At 42.7% G+C, this 17855-nt stretch overlaps 1 protein-coding gene across 3 annotated transcripts in view; it reads right to left on the bottom strand.

Annotated features, from left to right (window-relative positions):
* Positions 1 to 17855, bottom strand: part of LOC149306009 (C-Maf-inducing protein) — a 117557-nt gene that overhangs the window by 37333 nt on the left and 62369 nt on the right. For all 3 annotated transcript variants that reach the window (XM_089477118.1, XM_089477119.1, XM_089477120.1), the window contains exons 2-3: positions 11080 to 11205; positions 4472 to 4522 (exon numbers count right to left, since the gene is read on the bottom strand). In XM_089477118.1, the coding sequence (XP_089333244.1) occupies positions 4472 to 4522; positions 11080 to 11205 (177 nt within the window). The remainder of the gene's footprint in view (positions 1 to 4471; positions 4523 to 11079; positions 11206 to 17855) is intronic.

Here is a 17855-nt window from a genome sequence, read left to right as displayed (position 1 = left end):
CTCCTTGCTTCCAAAGGTGACTCAGGAGCAGCAGCTCCAACGGATGCTTGCATGCCCAACCATTTGAAAGGATCTGGGCCACAGAGCTGCTCTTCCCTTCCTCCTCTTTTCCTCACAGCCATGCAGAAGCATTTTAAAGAACAGCTGCTTGGTTGTTGAGGCGAGGAAAAGTGTATTGTGTTGTTAGCAGCCAGCTGAAAATTTCCAGACTCAGTGCGGTAACTCATGGTGTCACCCACCTCTCCATTGACCTCCTCCCATTTCAAACCATACAAAATCTGTTGCAATGCTTTTTTGCACTCATGTTACTCATCAAAATCATCATTTCCATACACCACTGAACGTCATGCTAATAGTTGTGACGTAAACTAGCAAAATTCAAATTATAGCTTCCAATTTACAATTTGCATATGCGCAACCTAAACATATTTACATATACATAGTGAAGATTGGGTTAAAGAAATTTTTTAAAAGAATAATTTAAAAAATCAATTCTTTTTTAAATTTAAAATTTTTAAATGTGAAGTTTTAATATTAAAAGGTTCTGGGGCCTCTTCTTTCTCCTCCCACTGAGCTTTGGCCAACACTCAACATCTCTTAAAGCATTTTAAAGGGAATTGGATGAAAGCCACAGCCGGTTTCTGCCAAAAGGTAGGTGTTTCAGGAGAAGTGGTGTCACCCCCCTTTAGGGTGCAATCCGCACCCCCTGCACCCCCCTAATGATGCCACTGCTTAGGGCAACCCTAAGGCAAACCTATCCTGGGGTTTTCTTGACAAGATGTGTCCAGAGGTGGTTTGCCATTGCCTTCCCCTGAGGTTGAGAGTGTGCAACTTGCCCAAGGTCCCCAATGAGTTTCATGGCCAAGCTGGAAATCGAACCCTGGTCTCCAGAGTCATAGTCCAACACTCAAACCACTATGCCACATATGCACAGTTCTGTGGAATCCATTTTTCCTTCTCCCTACCTGCCCAAACACATTTCGTTTTGGAAGGCAGTGCATAAGCGGCTGTCCTAGCATCTTTCCATTAGTTGCCTTCCGTTAGCCCATGTCACTGTGGCTGCTAGGACTTTCACCAATTGCATGGATTTGAAGGAAGGTATTCAATAGAACTAGGGTGCCTTTCTTTCTCTCTCTCGCAAACACTGGATGAGTCGATAGAGGCCACACTGAAGCCTCAGGTGAAGTACCTTCCTGAGCTGTTGCTATGGCAGTGCTTGGTGAACAGAATTCATTTTTTCGTTTTAAAACCACCCCCATGAATGATGACATCAGAAACACTTTGGGCCTTTTAAATCTGAGCAGAAACTAAAAAACCTCAGTATCAGAGAAATTAGTCCAGTAACACCCCGTAGTTGTGGATATAATGTTGTGATGCTATGATGTTCTCACTGAACTTGGTGTTGGAGAGCGTTTCCGACTGGTGCAAAACAGACATTGCCAAGCCTTGCAAGGCACTGTATCTCAAATTTTGGTTTAGATCAGGAGAACTGTCTCCCTTCTTCCTGAATTTCTGACCATTTTCCTAACAGAAGGATCGACCGCGCTCTTTTGAGAGACCAACGCTAGAGGTCTGATCCCTTCCCAAAACGGCCGTGCCACATGTTCCAAAATGCAAGGCATTTCGTTGCTCTAAAGAACAAGGCTATTTGAATTACAGAATGTAATTACAACTTGTATGAATAATATTCATGAGGATATCTTTGGCCTGGGCTCTTTCTTTTAACTTTTTTAAATGATTTTTTTTTTTGTTAATCCAAAAATCTGATTTAAATAAAATAATTTGACTTAGATATTTTAAAAAATATGATTTAGTTGTTAAAATTTAAAAAAAAAATCCTATTTGTTATTTAAAAATAAATTGGAGTTAGTTGACTGGGGGTGCATCTGCATTGTAGAAATAATGCAGTTTGACACCACTTTAACTGCCATGGCTCCGTCCTACAGAATCCTGGGGTTTGTGAGGCCCCAGCTCTCTTTGGCAGAGAGGACTAAAGACCTTGTAATATATACTATACAGTATTATAAATCTCAGGATTCCGTAGGATGGAGCTATAGGACTTAAAGTGGTATCAAAGTGCATTATTTCTACAGTGTAGATGCACCCTTGGAGGAACAGTTTTTGGGTTGGCAGATCTCCACCCAGCTTTTTAATGTTTCCTTTCTCTTTGCCGTCTCTTCTACCAGCTTAGCTTTCTAGCAAAGGACGAAGGCTGAAAAACCACCAAAGGTCTCTGTAATTCCAATGGAAATGGTCCATGTCTTAGATGGATGCTCTGGAAACTCTCAACTTTAATGCCCTGCCTACAGTTTCGCGTTGCCCTTAAGATAAGCCCTCTGAAACCTGTCAGCTCCCCTCCAAGGTAAACAGCTCAACGTTAAGCAGAAACTCTTACTCAGGTGACAAAACAAGTTAATCAGCCGCAAAACGTTGACAAGAAACAACTGGTTGCTGGGAACAAGATGCCTGGATTCGAAATACATTGGCTTGGATTTAAGGGCAAACAGGGTAATGGTAGGATTGTTATGGTTATGTGCCTTCAAGTCAACTTAGAGTTATTGCAGCCCCATCCTACAGTTTTCGTGGTGAGATTTATTTAGAGGTGGTTTGCCATTGCCTTCTTCTGAAGCTAAGAGAGTATTGACCAATGTCACCCAGCTAGTTTCCATGGAGGGGAAAGGATTTGAACTCAAAGTCACTTTGAGTCCCTGACTTGGAAAAAGCAGAACAGCAACAACACAGTAGCCTTGTAAAGATTCCCATATACTAATATAGTAATCTGGGGTGGTGGGGGAAGACCTAAATTGCATCCGCACTGCAGAGATAATCCGGTTTGACACCACTTCAACTGTTCAATGCTCAAAGCTATGGAATTCTAGGAGATGTAATTTGTTGTGGCACCAGAACTGCAGTGCCACAACAAACTACAGCTTCCAAAATTGCATAGCCTTGAACCATTGCAGTTGAAGCAGTGTCGAACCGAATTATCTCTGCAGTGCGGATTCAGCGTTAGACTGCTATAAGGATATTACGCTGAAATTCCATGCTGGTTATGGACAATTCTTGTCTGAGGTCCTGGAGTAATCCCCAAAGTAGGACCCCTCTTCCTGCAGATGTGTGACCTACTCTAGGAACGGTATCATATAAATTCACTAAACCATGAATGAATAGTAAAATACAATAAACAGCAACACAAATATCTTTAGTGTGACGGCATTTTCAACCCGGCGACTTCAGTGAGACTAACAGCCCAGTCCTAATATATCTGGACTCAGTTGCAAAAGTAACACACAACATGCTGATGACAAAAACACCAGGAAATGGCTGTGTAAAAAGAGGAAGAAAATAAAATAGCACCGTTTCTCTTTAGCACTGTGCCCCTATCACTGAGGGGCCTGGAGCAATTGTACCAACCAAGTGAACCATTGATAATACAGCCCTGGCCTCCCTCCAGAATCAGGATAAAAATACAGGTGATTCACCTCTTATATTAGTAAAATAAGACCTTTCAAACAGCCTGGCATAGGGAAAATAGCCCACCTTTTCTTTCCTCTACTGCATTTCTGTGCAGGACACAGAGGAAGAGACTTTCGTTCCTTCAAAGGTATTGTAACACAAAACCCAAATAGACTGGCCAAGGAGAAATGGAGTCATTTGTCCCATCTCCATTGGTCAGCTCACTTTCCTGCATGGAAATCCTGGTCACCAAAAGTATCCAGGTAAACATATTTGCAGAATTGTCTTACATTGTGTATCACAAACCAAAATGGGGTATACCAGAGCAAAGATCTAACTAGTTTTTCCAATTGGGTGCATTGGCAACTTGTTACTTTTGCAATCATAAGATGAAATAGAGGTACTACTTTGTCTTTAACTACAATAATTCACTATTTTTCAGTGCAATGGGAATAGAGTGTCTGTGGGCTGATTCAATCTTATCAATGAAGGAAGATTCACATAAGTAGCTGGTTCATGCTGCTCTGTGATTCCAACAGGAATATCTGAATTGGTCACTTGGGGGTGCCAGAGAGCACCTTCCTATATCTTCCAATGGCATAAAGTTAATAGTAATAGTAACTGGCTAGTAAGAAGTAACAAGTTACCTTTCTGTGCTGCAGTTGGATCGTCAGAATAATGAGTATAGTAAATTAATATGTAAAAAAATAACATCTCAAGCTCTATTTTACACATGTTGGGATAGTCTAGGTGTCAGAGTTTCTTGGACCAAAGGCAAAATTTCCTGCCTACAAATCTCAAGGTTTCCAAAAAGACAGCAAAACTCAGGGACCTGGTGTATGAATGGCGGCGGCTGCTATACAAATACAAGGGCAGGATCTGATCCTCATCCTGGACAGGAGACTAGTTGGAGATCCAAATAGCAGAGATGCAATATTTTTAAAGAAGAGTGGCAGGAATTAATTCAAGGATTTTTCTTTTTATAACGATGGTTCCAGAAATACAGAAATCCTACCTTCCACTGCAACGAATGAAACCACTGATCCCTCAGGTAACTGTTTGCAGCCTGCAGTTTAAAGAGAGAGAGAGAGAGAAGCACATAAGTGGGAGCATTAGATGCTACTAATGCTGCACACACCATTAAACCAACACACAAACCAATCACTCACGCGTTTTTTAAAGTCTGGAAAGCAGCCCACTGCTTCATTTCTTTGAAGCCATTAACCTTGCATGTCTACTCCTGGATTGCTCCTCGCTTCAGAACACGTCCTTTGCGTGCGCGAAGGACTATTCTGTCATAGCAACAGGAGGAGGCGATTTCCAATTTATTTCTCTTGCTTTGAAATGGAAGTAAGCGGAGCTGTAATTGCAGCATCAGTCTTCCAATGGCCATAAAACACCTCCTTGCTGCCAGCCCCCTGCTCCAAAAGGCTGGCTGTATTAGTCCACTGCCAATAGGAACGTGTTGTTAATGCCCTTCTTTGAGGACCAGCCCTACTCTTGGGCAAATAAATGGGCTTCATCCCTGCAAAGTTCAACTGTCCCCCTACTCTCAGTTGTGTATGTGTGTGTGTGTGTGTGTAGGAATCCCACCCCATATCCAGTACTGAAGTAAAGTTGAATTGGTAGACTAATCCACTTCTCTATGCATGATGGTGCATGAACGGGCACCATCTCATCTTCTACCTCTGGCAGCAAAAAACATCCCACCCCACATTCACACCTCTGGCCCTTTGGAGTTGTCACCCCCAGCCTTGCAACCTCAAAATGCTTTGGGCCACAACTCCCACCATCTCCTTGAACCAGGGCACAACAAAGCTCCACAACTCAAAAGATGGGAGAAGAAGCAATGTAAGGTAATAATGCGCTCAGTTCTCAGCGACTGGACGAGAGGCAGACTGGCAATCCTTCTCTGGTCTAATGGGTACAAACAAATATTTGTTGTATTAATTGCTTGACATGGCTGATTAATTAACAATTAGGACTGCTAATAAGCCCGGCTTCCAAACACTGTTGAGAATGTGACAGCACTCTTTCTTTCTTTGTCATTCCACGGTTAACTTAAGACAATCAAGTTCAACATTTGATCCCAAACAAACGATTGCAATTTGAGCGTGTCACATTTAACTATAGTTTGTTATGGCATGCTAGTGATAAAGCTGAGAACTATTGTCCCAAACCCTGTAACCTTTGGGCATCTAGCCCACATATCATTGTACAGCTTACATTATACCTACTCCACCAAAGGAATGACAAATTGTTCTTTATGAGTGACAGTCTATATGATGGTATAAAGCCATCTATATACAACACTTGGAACATTTTCCTTGCTTGAGGATGGTACAGAGAGCTCCTTTGAGCCTTCCAGCAGCTGGCACTCAGTCTATGGTAGCACCGCACAACTGTTGGGCACAGACCAAGTGAACACTCCATGTTGTGGGTCTTCTGGCAAGCGTACCATATTGCTAGACACCACATCCCCCACCACACCATAGTATCAGTCTGCATTGCTAAAGAGAACCACTAAAGGGATGGTTTATTTAGGGAATAAACTGTTACCAGGAACACAGCTCTCTTCGCTACAGTTCCCCTTTGCGTAAACCATTTTAACAATCCAAGGTTTCAACATCAACAAAAAATGCAACAGTGGGAGGGAAGGAAAGTAAGATCTGAGCAGACTTTAACATGCAAACTGCCTTTCATTTCGTGAGCAGCCATTTTAGCAGGCTGAAGACGCTGTTTCAACCCTCGATTCAGCAGGGACGATCCTGATTCATCCTCTTCTGTCCCACTTTTTTAGCTGCTCTTAAAATGCCCCAGTTTCTCTGTCCTTCTCCCACTTGTCTACTTTGTCTTCCGCTTGCTTCAGTTGTTGCAAACTGAGTTTAAAGGGCAAAAGTCATTTGTATTCAGTTGACTCGGGGTGGGGAGAGGAGTGAGCAAAATATTTCCCTTCCCAGTAGGTTCAGGCAAAAGCAAACTGCTGCACTCTGTTCTTCATTAAAAACCTTTGCCATCTTGATCGAACTCTCATGTTGCTTGGCCACATATGTCCTCATTTTCATCTGTGAAATGCTAGATTTTTAAAACTTTTCATTATTCTACACTTGCGGCAGCAAGACCAAATGCTAGTGCTTTGCTTGCAACATTTTGGCAAACTAATGTTGGTGGGATTGGGAACTAACTAGGAAAGTGTAGCAATACAGTTGCCCCTCCTAACTTGCGGATCTGGGATCCACGACCTCGAAAATCTGCAGAGGGGCAACCTCCACTATTTTTAATGGGGCGCGTGGACAGGCACGCACCCCATTCAAGCCTATGGAGCTTGAATATGCGTGAGCCTCTGTTTTTGCAGGTGTGTGTGTCCTGGAACGGATCCCCCGCAAAAATGGAGGGCCAATTGTACTTGTTTTGCATGTCCATTTCCCCCTCTTTTTGCTTTCATTATCACTCCAGACAGAGCTTGGGCAAGTTACTTTTTTGAACTACAACTGCCAGAATCCACCAGCTGGCACTCACCCATGGCCAGGCTGGCTGCAGAATACTGGGAGTTGTCATCCAAACCAATAACCTTTTACAAGTTCTGAGCTTAGGTTTCTAGTCCTCCAGATTCTTAAAAAGTACATTTTGTCATGCTGATCCTTGCATTTGTTATAACATTTGATTGATCATTTAATGCAGTTTTTGTTCTGAGAGTTGAGACTTGCATTGTGTATGAGAGAGGGAAAATAGTATGAAATTATACAGGGAAAATTAGATTTAAAATGCCCAAAGTGGTCCTTGACTGTGAGTTATGCACAATTCCTACTCTGTTTTGGATAAGAAATCTGAACATCTTTCTTTCTTTCTTTTAAAAAAGCTTGATGATAAAGAAATAAAATCCTATATTTAGCAAGCTATGCATCGCTCCTTTGGCCAAACCATGGTGATTTACAGGTTTTTCATGTAATCCTGAAAAGTGTATTATTTATGCAAAGGAAGGGAGCTCAGAAAGGCGGGTATCAGTTTCTGAGCCTAAAATAGAAACAGGTGCAAACAAGGGGAAAGGCTGAGGAAGAGGGGAGAGATGAAAAAACTGGCAGAGAGGAAGCACACATACAATTGTATTCCTAACTTTTATTCTGGGTTTTCCCTGGGAGATTCTTGTGATAAATAAAGAAAAGGCCGTGCTTATTCAAAGAACAGCAAGCTGCGCATTATCTGCAGCCATTGTTGTGCTTATCGGGAATTTCTGTTCTGTTAGTTTTTCCTTCTGGGTACACCTGATTGCCAGGAATAGGCTGTTTATAAAATAGCAACACAACAGGGCAGCCAAATTTAGAACCCACATTTAAACAAATGTCCAAGGGTGAAAATGTTTGCCTGCCTCGCTCTTCCTTCTAAAGGAGCTCTGAAGCATAAAGATACACAAGCTGGGTCTCCCTTTCCATATTGTATTACCATTATTCATAAAAGGGTTCACACTTATACAACTTTTCCAAATATTAATCAGGTGTACATCCAACGTACATCAGGTGTTATTGTGCTATTATGAGTTGCAATCTTTACACTCAGCCTGCAAAGAAACTAGTGCTGTTATCCCCATGTTACAAAAGAGACCAAGTCTCCCACAAATTCACTCCCACATTTCAGAATCAATGTGCACAGCGGAAGGTTCACCAGGGATTATCTCTCTAGTACAGTGATGGCAAACCTCTGGCACGCGTGCCAGAGGTGGCACTCAGAGCCCTCTCTGTGGGCACACACACCATCGTCCCAAAACAGACTTCACTAGAGTTTGTCATTAGAAATCCAGAGGGACATGGCACTTTGCGATAAATAAGTGGGGTTTGGGTTGCAGTTTGGGCACTCGGTCTCTAAAAGGTTCTCCACCATTGCTCTAGTATTTAAAGAAATCTTGTAGCACCTTTGAGAGTAACTAAAAGAAGTTGGCAGCATGAGCCTACATCCTCAGATGCATTCTACCACTAAGTTAAAGTTTCTAAGCTTCTACCTCCAACACAGGTAAAGCAATTTTTTCCTCTAAAATTGGGACTGGATTGGCATGTTTTACTTCAACACCACCTAAAGTTTTCCTGAAGACTTCTTGATAAATGCAGTGTCCTCCACCTAACAAAAGGGGCCTGGACCTCACAAAGGATGGAGACATGTTGGGCTACAAAGAAGCATCTTTTTTGTTTGGCTAATGGATGTTAAATTTCCTGGACTTTCACAATCTCCCAGTGACCACATGGCCAGAAGGAGGAGGTTCCAGCCTGTAAGTAATACCCCTCCGTACCATCTGAACTGAGAACAGCCAAATGCAGGCTTATGACTAACATCTTCCATTTTAATTCTCCTTTATGGTTTTTAACACCTCGCCTAATGAAGAAGCCAGTGGAGCTTCAAAAGCTTGCAAGATGTAATTGTGCATTTTGGTTGGCCCAATAAAAGTATAATTGTTCAGTGGATTTTTTTATTTGCTCTATGGCTAACCTGGCTACCCTTGAATGCTTGAATTAAGTATACTTAAGGAAGCAATTTTCATCCAAGTCTGGGACTCAAAGGGGATAGCAAATTAAAAATGATACTTAACTAAGGCCCGTTACAGACCGCCCAAAAGGGGCGGTCTTGGGCCGCTGCCAGTTGCAGCGCGGTGGAGTCGCAGCAGCCAAACCGCGCGACTCCTCTGTGCTGCAAAGAAGGAGTGCGAAAATCGCGCTCCTTCCAGCAACTCGGAAGAGACGCCACAAGTGACAAAGCACGCACTCGCGGCATCACTTCCGGGCCGCAACATGCGGATGCAGAGCATCCGTTACGTCAAAATGGCGGCGGCCGTGTGGAACAGCCGCCGCCATTTGTTACGGACTCTGTCCGTAACAGGGTAAGGGGCATCTGGAAGAGACGCCCCCTTTTCAAAATGGGACGTCCTAAGGACGTCCCTTATGGCGGTCTGTAACCCGCCTAAGTATCTTATAGACAGAGAATTCTGGTCAATAACAAACAACAACATCAAAAAGGAAATCACAGCTTTCCGCTCAATCTGTATGCACACACAAGCTGTGACTTGTAGATGCACACAGAACTCTGACATGAAACTCATGGGAGTCAGCCCCTTCCTTACCTTACATTTCGGGCAGAAAAAAAGAGATGCAGAAGCTGACACACTCTTTACTGTGTCATGACTTTAAATATAGCTTTCCCCCCTGAATTCCCCAAGTAACTGGCTTCTATTTTTGTGCTTTCCTCCTAGATTCATCAAACACTGGGGCTACATCCAACGGAACTTGCTTGCATTGGGAAATTTGCTCTTTCATCAGGATCTGTCACGCGTCACGAATCCAGATGTGATGGCTCCAAATGAAAACAGAACAGGAGCGATTGTGTCTGTATGGAGACGCCAGCCACTTTGCAAAAAGCTCTCATTCGGCCATGGAAGGCAGGGGTCCAATACAAACATTCGCAGGAGCCTAGCGTCCATTCAGTTCCATTATTGGTTGCGGATGAAACAATATTATGACCTCAGATCTTCAAAAGAAAACACAGTGGAGCAAAGCATTCCTTTGAGGTGCCAATTTCTCATGATAGCCATTAATTTGCTTTCAGGAGAACAACATCATGGCTGACCACTGCTGATAAACATCTACCGGCCCTGCCAAATTCTCTTTATGCTTGGCCCAGAGCTTTGACTTCGGAGTTGTTTTATGACTCTTTGTCTTAAAAAGAGCCCTTCCCTTTACAAAAAAATCCAAGCTAGAAAAAGATTATAAATGAGAATGCAGAGGGATTTGGAAAGAAACCCTTTACATGCCCTCTGACTGTTCCAGTTTGACAGGGACAGTCCTGAGTAAGCCCAAATCACTGGGAAGGCAACAAGTTGTGCACCATGTACTATATTTTCTGTACAAAGCGAGTTTCTCCTTAGAAGCAGTTTGAGCCTTCCACATTTCCGTCTTCACAGCTCCTTCTCTACCAGAAATTAGTTAAGTTGACAAAAACACTTGTATATACTCATGTATAAGTCTAGAAAGTTTAATCCAAAAACTGATCCCCAAAACCTGAGTCGACTTATCAATGCAAGTACTGTACTTTAACGCTCATAAAAAAGGGAACCATCCTCTGGTGAAAGGCAAGAGTATAATCTCTCCTGGAAGTACTAACTCCCCTCTACTCTCTTGTCCTTCTAGCCTTTAGTGTGAACACAAATAGTTATGCCTGCTGGAATTTTGTAAGTTTTTTGGCACTGTTTTCCTTTGCTTCGTCCTTTAGAGCCCTTGTTACGTGCCCCTAAGTTTTACCCTCGACTTATCCACAATCCATAATTGAGACCCCCAAACCTGCCCCCGAGTTATACATGAGGTTGACTTATAGTCGAGTATATACGACATCTTTATATAATGGCAAATCCTTCCTCTGCTAGCCAGAAATATTATGAACAGATATTTATCTCAGGGCACCTCAACAAAGCCAGGTTTTGAATGCCACCACTCATCCAGACAAATCTGTTGGCAAATAAAGGCTGGTCACAGTAAACTTCTGACTGTTCTCAGGTCACCCTTGCATTCGGTAATCTCACTACCAGCAGATTAGAGCAATAAAACAGTAGGAGAAATGAGAAAGCAGTTCTTTTTGTGTTGACCATACCTGTAACAAGACTGTCCCTCCAGGGATTGTGAGCTGTAAACAATACTTTGGGGCATTCTCCCAAGAAAGCAGCTGAACATCTTCAATTGAGCTGTAGGAAATTGAGTTTTCCATGTACCCAGTTGGCTGCAGGGGGAAAACAAACAAGATAAAAAGGGGAGGAAAGATTAATAAGTGATTGAGTTTAGCACATCAAGACGACCATAATGAGGGTTAAGTCACTTGTTCAGAACAGACCATTTGCCCAAACCAATGTTTTAAAAAGTAACGCAAGAAAATATTGTTAAAGTGGGAGAGGGAGACAGATAGAGTTTGTGTGTTAGCAGTGCTAAACAATGAGCAAACTTAGCACTTTCCAACAGGGGAGGAAAATGAAAGTGGAAATTCCCAAGAAGAAGTTAAATTCTGTTGTGCCCAACAGCATATTTAGTGCATTGCACAAAAGTCAATATAGAATAGCCCACATCTTCTAGTTTGGCACCCCTGAACCAAACTAGAATTACAGCTGGTTCAGGGGTGCCACACCAGAAGATGTGGGCTATTGGAAACAATCTTCATTTATTAGCAGAATGTAGCCAGAGTTGTGCAGAAAAAGGACAACGTAAGTGTTAAGACGTCCTTGATTAAAGGAGGACGAAGCTTACTGATATAAAAATAAAGATGAGAAAGAAACGTCACTAAGGCTTACCCAAACATTGGGAGAGGAGCCTTTGATGTTTATTTGGGATTCGTAAGTGAGCAACACAAGTGACATGTACATGATCCACTGGGTTTGTTCCCTTGTGCTTTTGTTCCTAATGTCGCAAAGCGGCAGGATCAAGCACACTACTGATAGCTGGACATTAAACCTGTCAGCAACTCTTTGGTTTCCAAAGATGAATCTTGACTCACTTGGCAGAAACCAGAGGAGAAGCTGCTCTAATCTGCAACCTTCTTGTGCATTTATTGTGCTTCGGTGCAAACACCCGCACCCTCCAGGAGTCTCTGTGACATCCTTGCAAGGAAGTGAGAGTCACAGGTTTTAAAAATAAAGCTGCCAGGTTAAAGTGAAATATAAAAAGAGCACCTTGGTATTTCTAGCAGGGCTTGACTGCTGAGAAGTGTGACCTGGTAGGAAATGCACAGATAAGGTTCTTGATATCTTCAAACTAATACACATGACTTTAAGCGTGTACAGTTACCCCGCCGTTTGCACGGACTTCATATCCGCAACCCTTGCATACTCGGGAGGAGCAAACGGGGGGAATTAAAATGGGGCACGCACCCCCATTCAAACCTATAGGGCTTCAATACGTGCAAAATATCGTTTTCAGGTAGGGTTCCGGAACGGATCCCCTGCAAAAACAGGGCTGACTGTATACACATATAGGTCGAGCCTCCCTTATCGGAAATGCTTGGGACCTGGAGTGTTTTAGGTTTCAGATTTTTTTGGATTTTGAAATATCTGTATTTATGCGTATGAACATAATGACATCTCTTGGGGATGGCACACAAACCTAAACACAAAATTCATTTATGTTTCATATACACCTTATACAATAGCCTGAAAGTAATTTTACACAAAATGTGTTAATTCCAACAAGATGCAACAAAACCAATAAATATTAACAAGAATCAACATTAAATATAAGCAGAATTAGAGAAGCTCCTAAAATGTCAAGTTATACAACTGAGCACCAAAGTTAGTATCGTACAAGCCACAGTTTTCCCTATTACCATGTACGGATGTGAGAGCTGGACAATGAAGAAAGTGGAGAGGAGGATAAATAAATTCCCTTGTTCTCCTCTGTAGAACGTTAGCGGACATGTTTTCGAACTGGGGATGTGAAGCCTTTAGTTCACCAGAGGTCTTAAGTCTTGACCATTGTCCAAGCTGCTTGGCAGCTGAAATCCAACATTCAAAGGTTCGCCAATCCTGTTTTAAATGTCAAGTGTGTCACTTTTAAGTCACTCACGTCTGCAACACTATCATTCCATACAAATAAAAATTTCTCCTGAAGTGTTACTAATTCCCATACACCCTCAGAACAATACTGCATTGCTCCTTTGGAGAGGTTGAGGTGTGTTTGTGTTGATTTTTTGTGTTTATTGTTTTTGCAATGTTAGGTGGGGTGGGGAGTTGAGGGGTATGCTTTGTTTCGGCAGCCGCATCACTCCTTCCTGGCTCAAAGGCCCTTTTCAACTGTACTTCTAGAGCGACACTTTTTGTGCCGAAATTTCCGTATTGCATTGGTGCTGGTGAAAAAGAAAACAGAGCACCTCCCCTTCCTTGCTCTCTTCAAACAAAGGGCCTGTGATGCAGGAAGCCTGATAACCTTCTGTTGATTCATTTACCCACAATATCATTCCAGACTTGCGATTGAAGTCCCAGGGGTTTCTCCTGATAGTTCACGTCATGTGCTACCTACTGGAGAGCAATTATCTCATGCTCACAGGAAGCCACAGACCCAAGCACCTTTGGTGATCAGTATGTACAGCCACAGAAGGAGCGCTTTCCAAGTACAGCAAGCACAGGAGCTGCTTTCCTTGGGAGATGTTGTCGAAGAAACAGGGGAGCACCAAGAGGCACAAACTATCAGGAGGATGGAGAAGAGTTTCCACTTTCGCATGAGTCCCACAAAGGATAACCACTCCCTCTAAACTCATAAATGTAATTTGAACTACTCAAATCACATTGGTGAACAAGCCGGTGAAAGAGTGGCATTGTATTACTTTCACAGTGTACAGGAACTAAGGAGATACTATGCAAAGTTTTTGTCTTATCAGACACAAACGTGCAACTGATTCCATAGTGGAAGTTATGTATTTGCAAAAGTCCAAGTGATTTCTAGCCCACAATCGTCACTGGGGACTACAGCAAAATAAGTGTGGAAGCAAGGGCCTTGAACAACAGCAGAACAGAGAAAGCAATCAGACATCTGTAAGAGACCCACCTGAAGGACGTAAAAGTAATCTCCTCCAACATTTAGCCCACTGGAAAGGAGAATATTGTTTCTGAATAAGGATATTCTGTACTTAGGTGAATTATAGAATTAACAGCCTCCTCAAATCTCTCTTTCTTGTGTGCCATTTTGGATTTACAGTGACCTTAAGGCAAACCTATCATGGGGTTTTCTTGGCATATGTTCAAATGCCATTTGCCCTTGCCCTCTCCTCTGAGGTTGAGAGTGTGTGACTTGCCCAAGCTCACCTAGATTTCCGTGGCCAAGTGGGCAACCAAACCCTGATCTTCCAGCATCTGAGTCCAACATTCAAACCACTGTGCCACGCTGGCTCCCGAAATCTCTATTATCCCCTGACAAAAGCCGTCTAAAAGGAAGATGCCATCCCCACATTGTGTGGCTGCAAATTCCATGCTTCATCATTACTCATTCTGAAAAGAGGTATTTTTGTGTGAGTCTCGCCATCCCACATCTCTCAGATCGGAGGATGACACAGCCACTTGGTGGAGCCCCAAAACCATACTTTAAGCCCCCGCTCACAGAGGAGATGTGGGAAATGATTCAATGCACTCCCCCACTCCTGTGCCCTTGCGAAGCGATGCTGAGTTGGATCATGTGCCAGGAAACAGCTCAAGCCGAAGGAAAATCTGCCGACTAAGTCATGAGTTCTTCTCGATGCACAAAAGCTAGGTCTGGTGCCTGGGAATGGCAATGCCAATCAGCATGAATCATGGCGCTGGCTAAATAAGCAACCCATAGGCACTGCAGGAGTGTTTTCCAAAACAGTGGTTATTTACCCTCAAGCTGACTTTGATGGTTGCCTTATGAATGAGATACCCGCAAGAACCCTGGCCATCCACTGCCCTGCACAGGTCTTGCACATTCGTTTCATAACAGATTGAGAAATGTGCATGAGATTGCCCAGGTTATTGTTGATGATTTCATTCATAGTTTGAAGAAAACAGAAGCTTGAGTGGTACTGGTGTGAACTCTGTGTCATACTAAGTTCTATGCAATATGAGCCAAGAGCAACAATGTTCTGGGGGGGGAAAAGCCGGTTTGCTCATCAGCAACAGCATTCTGAATCAGCCAAAGGAGTCAGACAGTACCATTTCATTTCCCATAATGCCCCTGACATGCATTGCTCCAGGGCAGCGATTGTCAACCTTTGGTCCTCCCTTTGTTTTGGACTTCAGATCCCAGAAGCCCCAAAGTTGGCCAACAGTCAGGAATTATGCTAACTGCAGTCTCAAAACATCTGGAGGACTAAAGGTTGGGAACCACTGTACCAGGAGATTTTGGAAAATCGAAAAAGTAGCTCCCAGATTCTGAAACTTCATACCACTGGAAAAAATTGGAGAAGGTAAAGGCCAGGTGCCAGCCAGCCAGTGGATTCTTCTGGGAAAGTGGGCCTGCTTTGTGCAAACACTTGGCCAAGCCACAAAAAGCAAACTTTCCAAGATGACTATTATGCAAGGCATCTTGTATCACCTTTGAGATGAACAGTATAAAAGAAGTTGTAGCATAAGGTTTCATAGAAGTTGTAGCATTAGCTTTCACAGACTTGGGTCTACTTCCTCAGACCCAGCCAAGTCTATGCTACATTGTCTTTTGCACAGCTGGTTTCAGAGGTGCTGCAAGATCCCTTTGCATACAGATATTCCAGACTTACATGGCTATGTCTCCGAATTCCATTCTGTTAGACTGAGACACAGAATTCTGTCTATTTTGTGTTTATTTGGTTGGTTCTATGGAACTTTTCTTAAGGAAATGAAGAAATAAAGTGCCAGCTATGAATAGGGGTCATATCACACTATACAGTTATAGCACTATGATTCCACTTTAACTACTGTGGTTCCACATTATGAAATCCGAGGATTTTTCAGTTCAGGGTGAGGCACTTGGAATTCTCAGCCAGGGAGCTCTAGTGCCTCATGTTTTGTAGCCCTCTATACCTCTTGTCTTCAAACATCCCAGACCAACAAGATGAATCTAATCCCAGTCTGCAATCCAAATGCTGTTGTTGTTCACTGCCATCAAGTCAGGACTTCAGGGATGCTATGAGTGAGAGACCTCCACGATACCGTCTTTTTAACAGCCCTGTTAAAATCATGCAAACTCAGGGTCATGGTTTTCTTGACTGAGTCTGTTCACCTGTAATACAGTCTTCCTCATTGCCTACTGCCTTCCACTTTTCCAAGCATTATCCTCTTTTCCTCTCCAGTTACACTGTCTTGATTTGCTCTAGGACCCATTTATTTGTCTTTGTGTCTGTCCCTGGCATGCATCCAGTACCCACTTTTAATTTTTAATATACTATATGTAGTTGCTATTGTTATTATTTTCCACCGCATTTGTCTGTTGGCACTGAAAGACGCATCTAATGCCTCCTTCTGTCATGTATAATAATCCCAAGTAGATCAGACTTTTCATGCATAGGTGGCATCCCAGAGGCAGGCATTTTGCCCACATCCTCTGGCTTTAATCACTGCAAAACATCCCACAAAATCAGACCAGATGGCAAACAGGATACATCCCTTGGCTGATCTACATTAGCCATGCTCTCTTTCTTTGCTTGCATCCGAGCTGCCATCCAGTCTGAATCACTGCCCTTATTTCGAAGGTATTCCAAAAGAGACAAACAGCTCTGTTCCACTACTCTTCAAAAGATGGGACACACACATACAAAAAAGGCACATTTTTTTAAAAAAATGGCATTTAAAAAGCAATAAAAATACAGTAGGGCAGACCAATCACTTTAAAATGTCCAGGGAAACAAATGTCTCACTCTGTCACCAAAATAATTTGCAAAGGTTCATGCAAGTGACACCTGTTATAAGAGCACTGTTCCAAAAGTGGAGGAGCCCTAAAGGAAAATTGCACCCAGGCATAATGCTCACTATCTCAATAGCAAAAGACACAATAAAAATAAATCTTCCCTCAGTCATTTAAGGCTTCCAAGATAACCACAATATCTCCCCTCTGCACCAGAGAATCCATTGGCAGTACTGCCTGGGGATCCTGGGAATTGTAGTGCTGAGGTTCTAGGCAGCATCAGTATGGGAAAGACTGCATTACAGAGATGGTATGTGGATTACTAAAACAGTATGACTGTAATAGTTTCCAAGGAACGTAAGAAGGGGGAGATCATGATTTACCCAGTATTCAGTCATTCAGTCTGAGAATAAAAAAGTGACAATTTCATTCCCACTCCAACCAAACAATCCCACAGCAAAGCACAGGCTGTGCTCCTAAAGCCATTTACAAATTTGCAAGAGACCTGAAGAAGGATTTTTCTATTAATCAAAGCACGACATGCACAACAGATCTCTTCATCATTTGGCTGATATAGCCAGTCCCAGCTAGAAGTGTTTTGCAACCAACTGAGAAATCTTCGCCAGTGTCACAAGGACCGCACATTGCAGTAGTCTAACCAGGAGATTAGTCAGAATATGGATGACTGTGACATCTGACTGGAAGGGATCACAGCTGAAACATCAGGTGGAGAATGCCAGGTTATTCCCATGTCACAGTTGCAAAACCACTCATTACAGTCTCAGTCATTCTTTTGCAATTGCTGGGGCACTTTCATATCAGCTGGAATGAAAGCACGACATATGACACACTCCACGACACCCAGCCTACAAGAAAACATTTGCAAATGGGATTATGTATACCCTTCTTCCTCCAAGTCTGAAGTTAAAAAACTCCTCTGAATTGTTTTATACAGTACTTTTACACCTGAATTTTGGAAAGAATGCATGATAAATCCTTTGCTTTTCAGTGCATCGAAGGTCAGAATCATAAAACTCATATACTCTCAGAGCTGGAATT

This window comes from Sceloporus occidentalis, unplaced genomic scaffold (genome assembly GCF_023333645.1).
Source record: "Sceloporus occidentalis isolate IW3139 unplaced genomic scaffold, rSceOcc1.0.p SCAF_10, whole genome shotgun sequence".
In the NCBI taxonomy this organism is placed as follows: Eukaryota; Metazoa; Chordata; class Lepidosauria; order Squamata; family Phrynosomatidae; genus Sceloporus; species Sceloporus occidentalis.
Note: the sequence above shows the minus strand (reverse complement) of the source record. Positions and strands in the feature narration are given on the sequence as shown.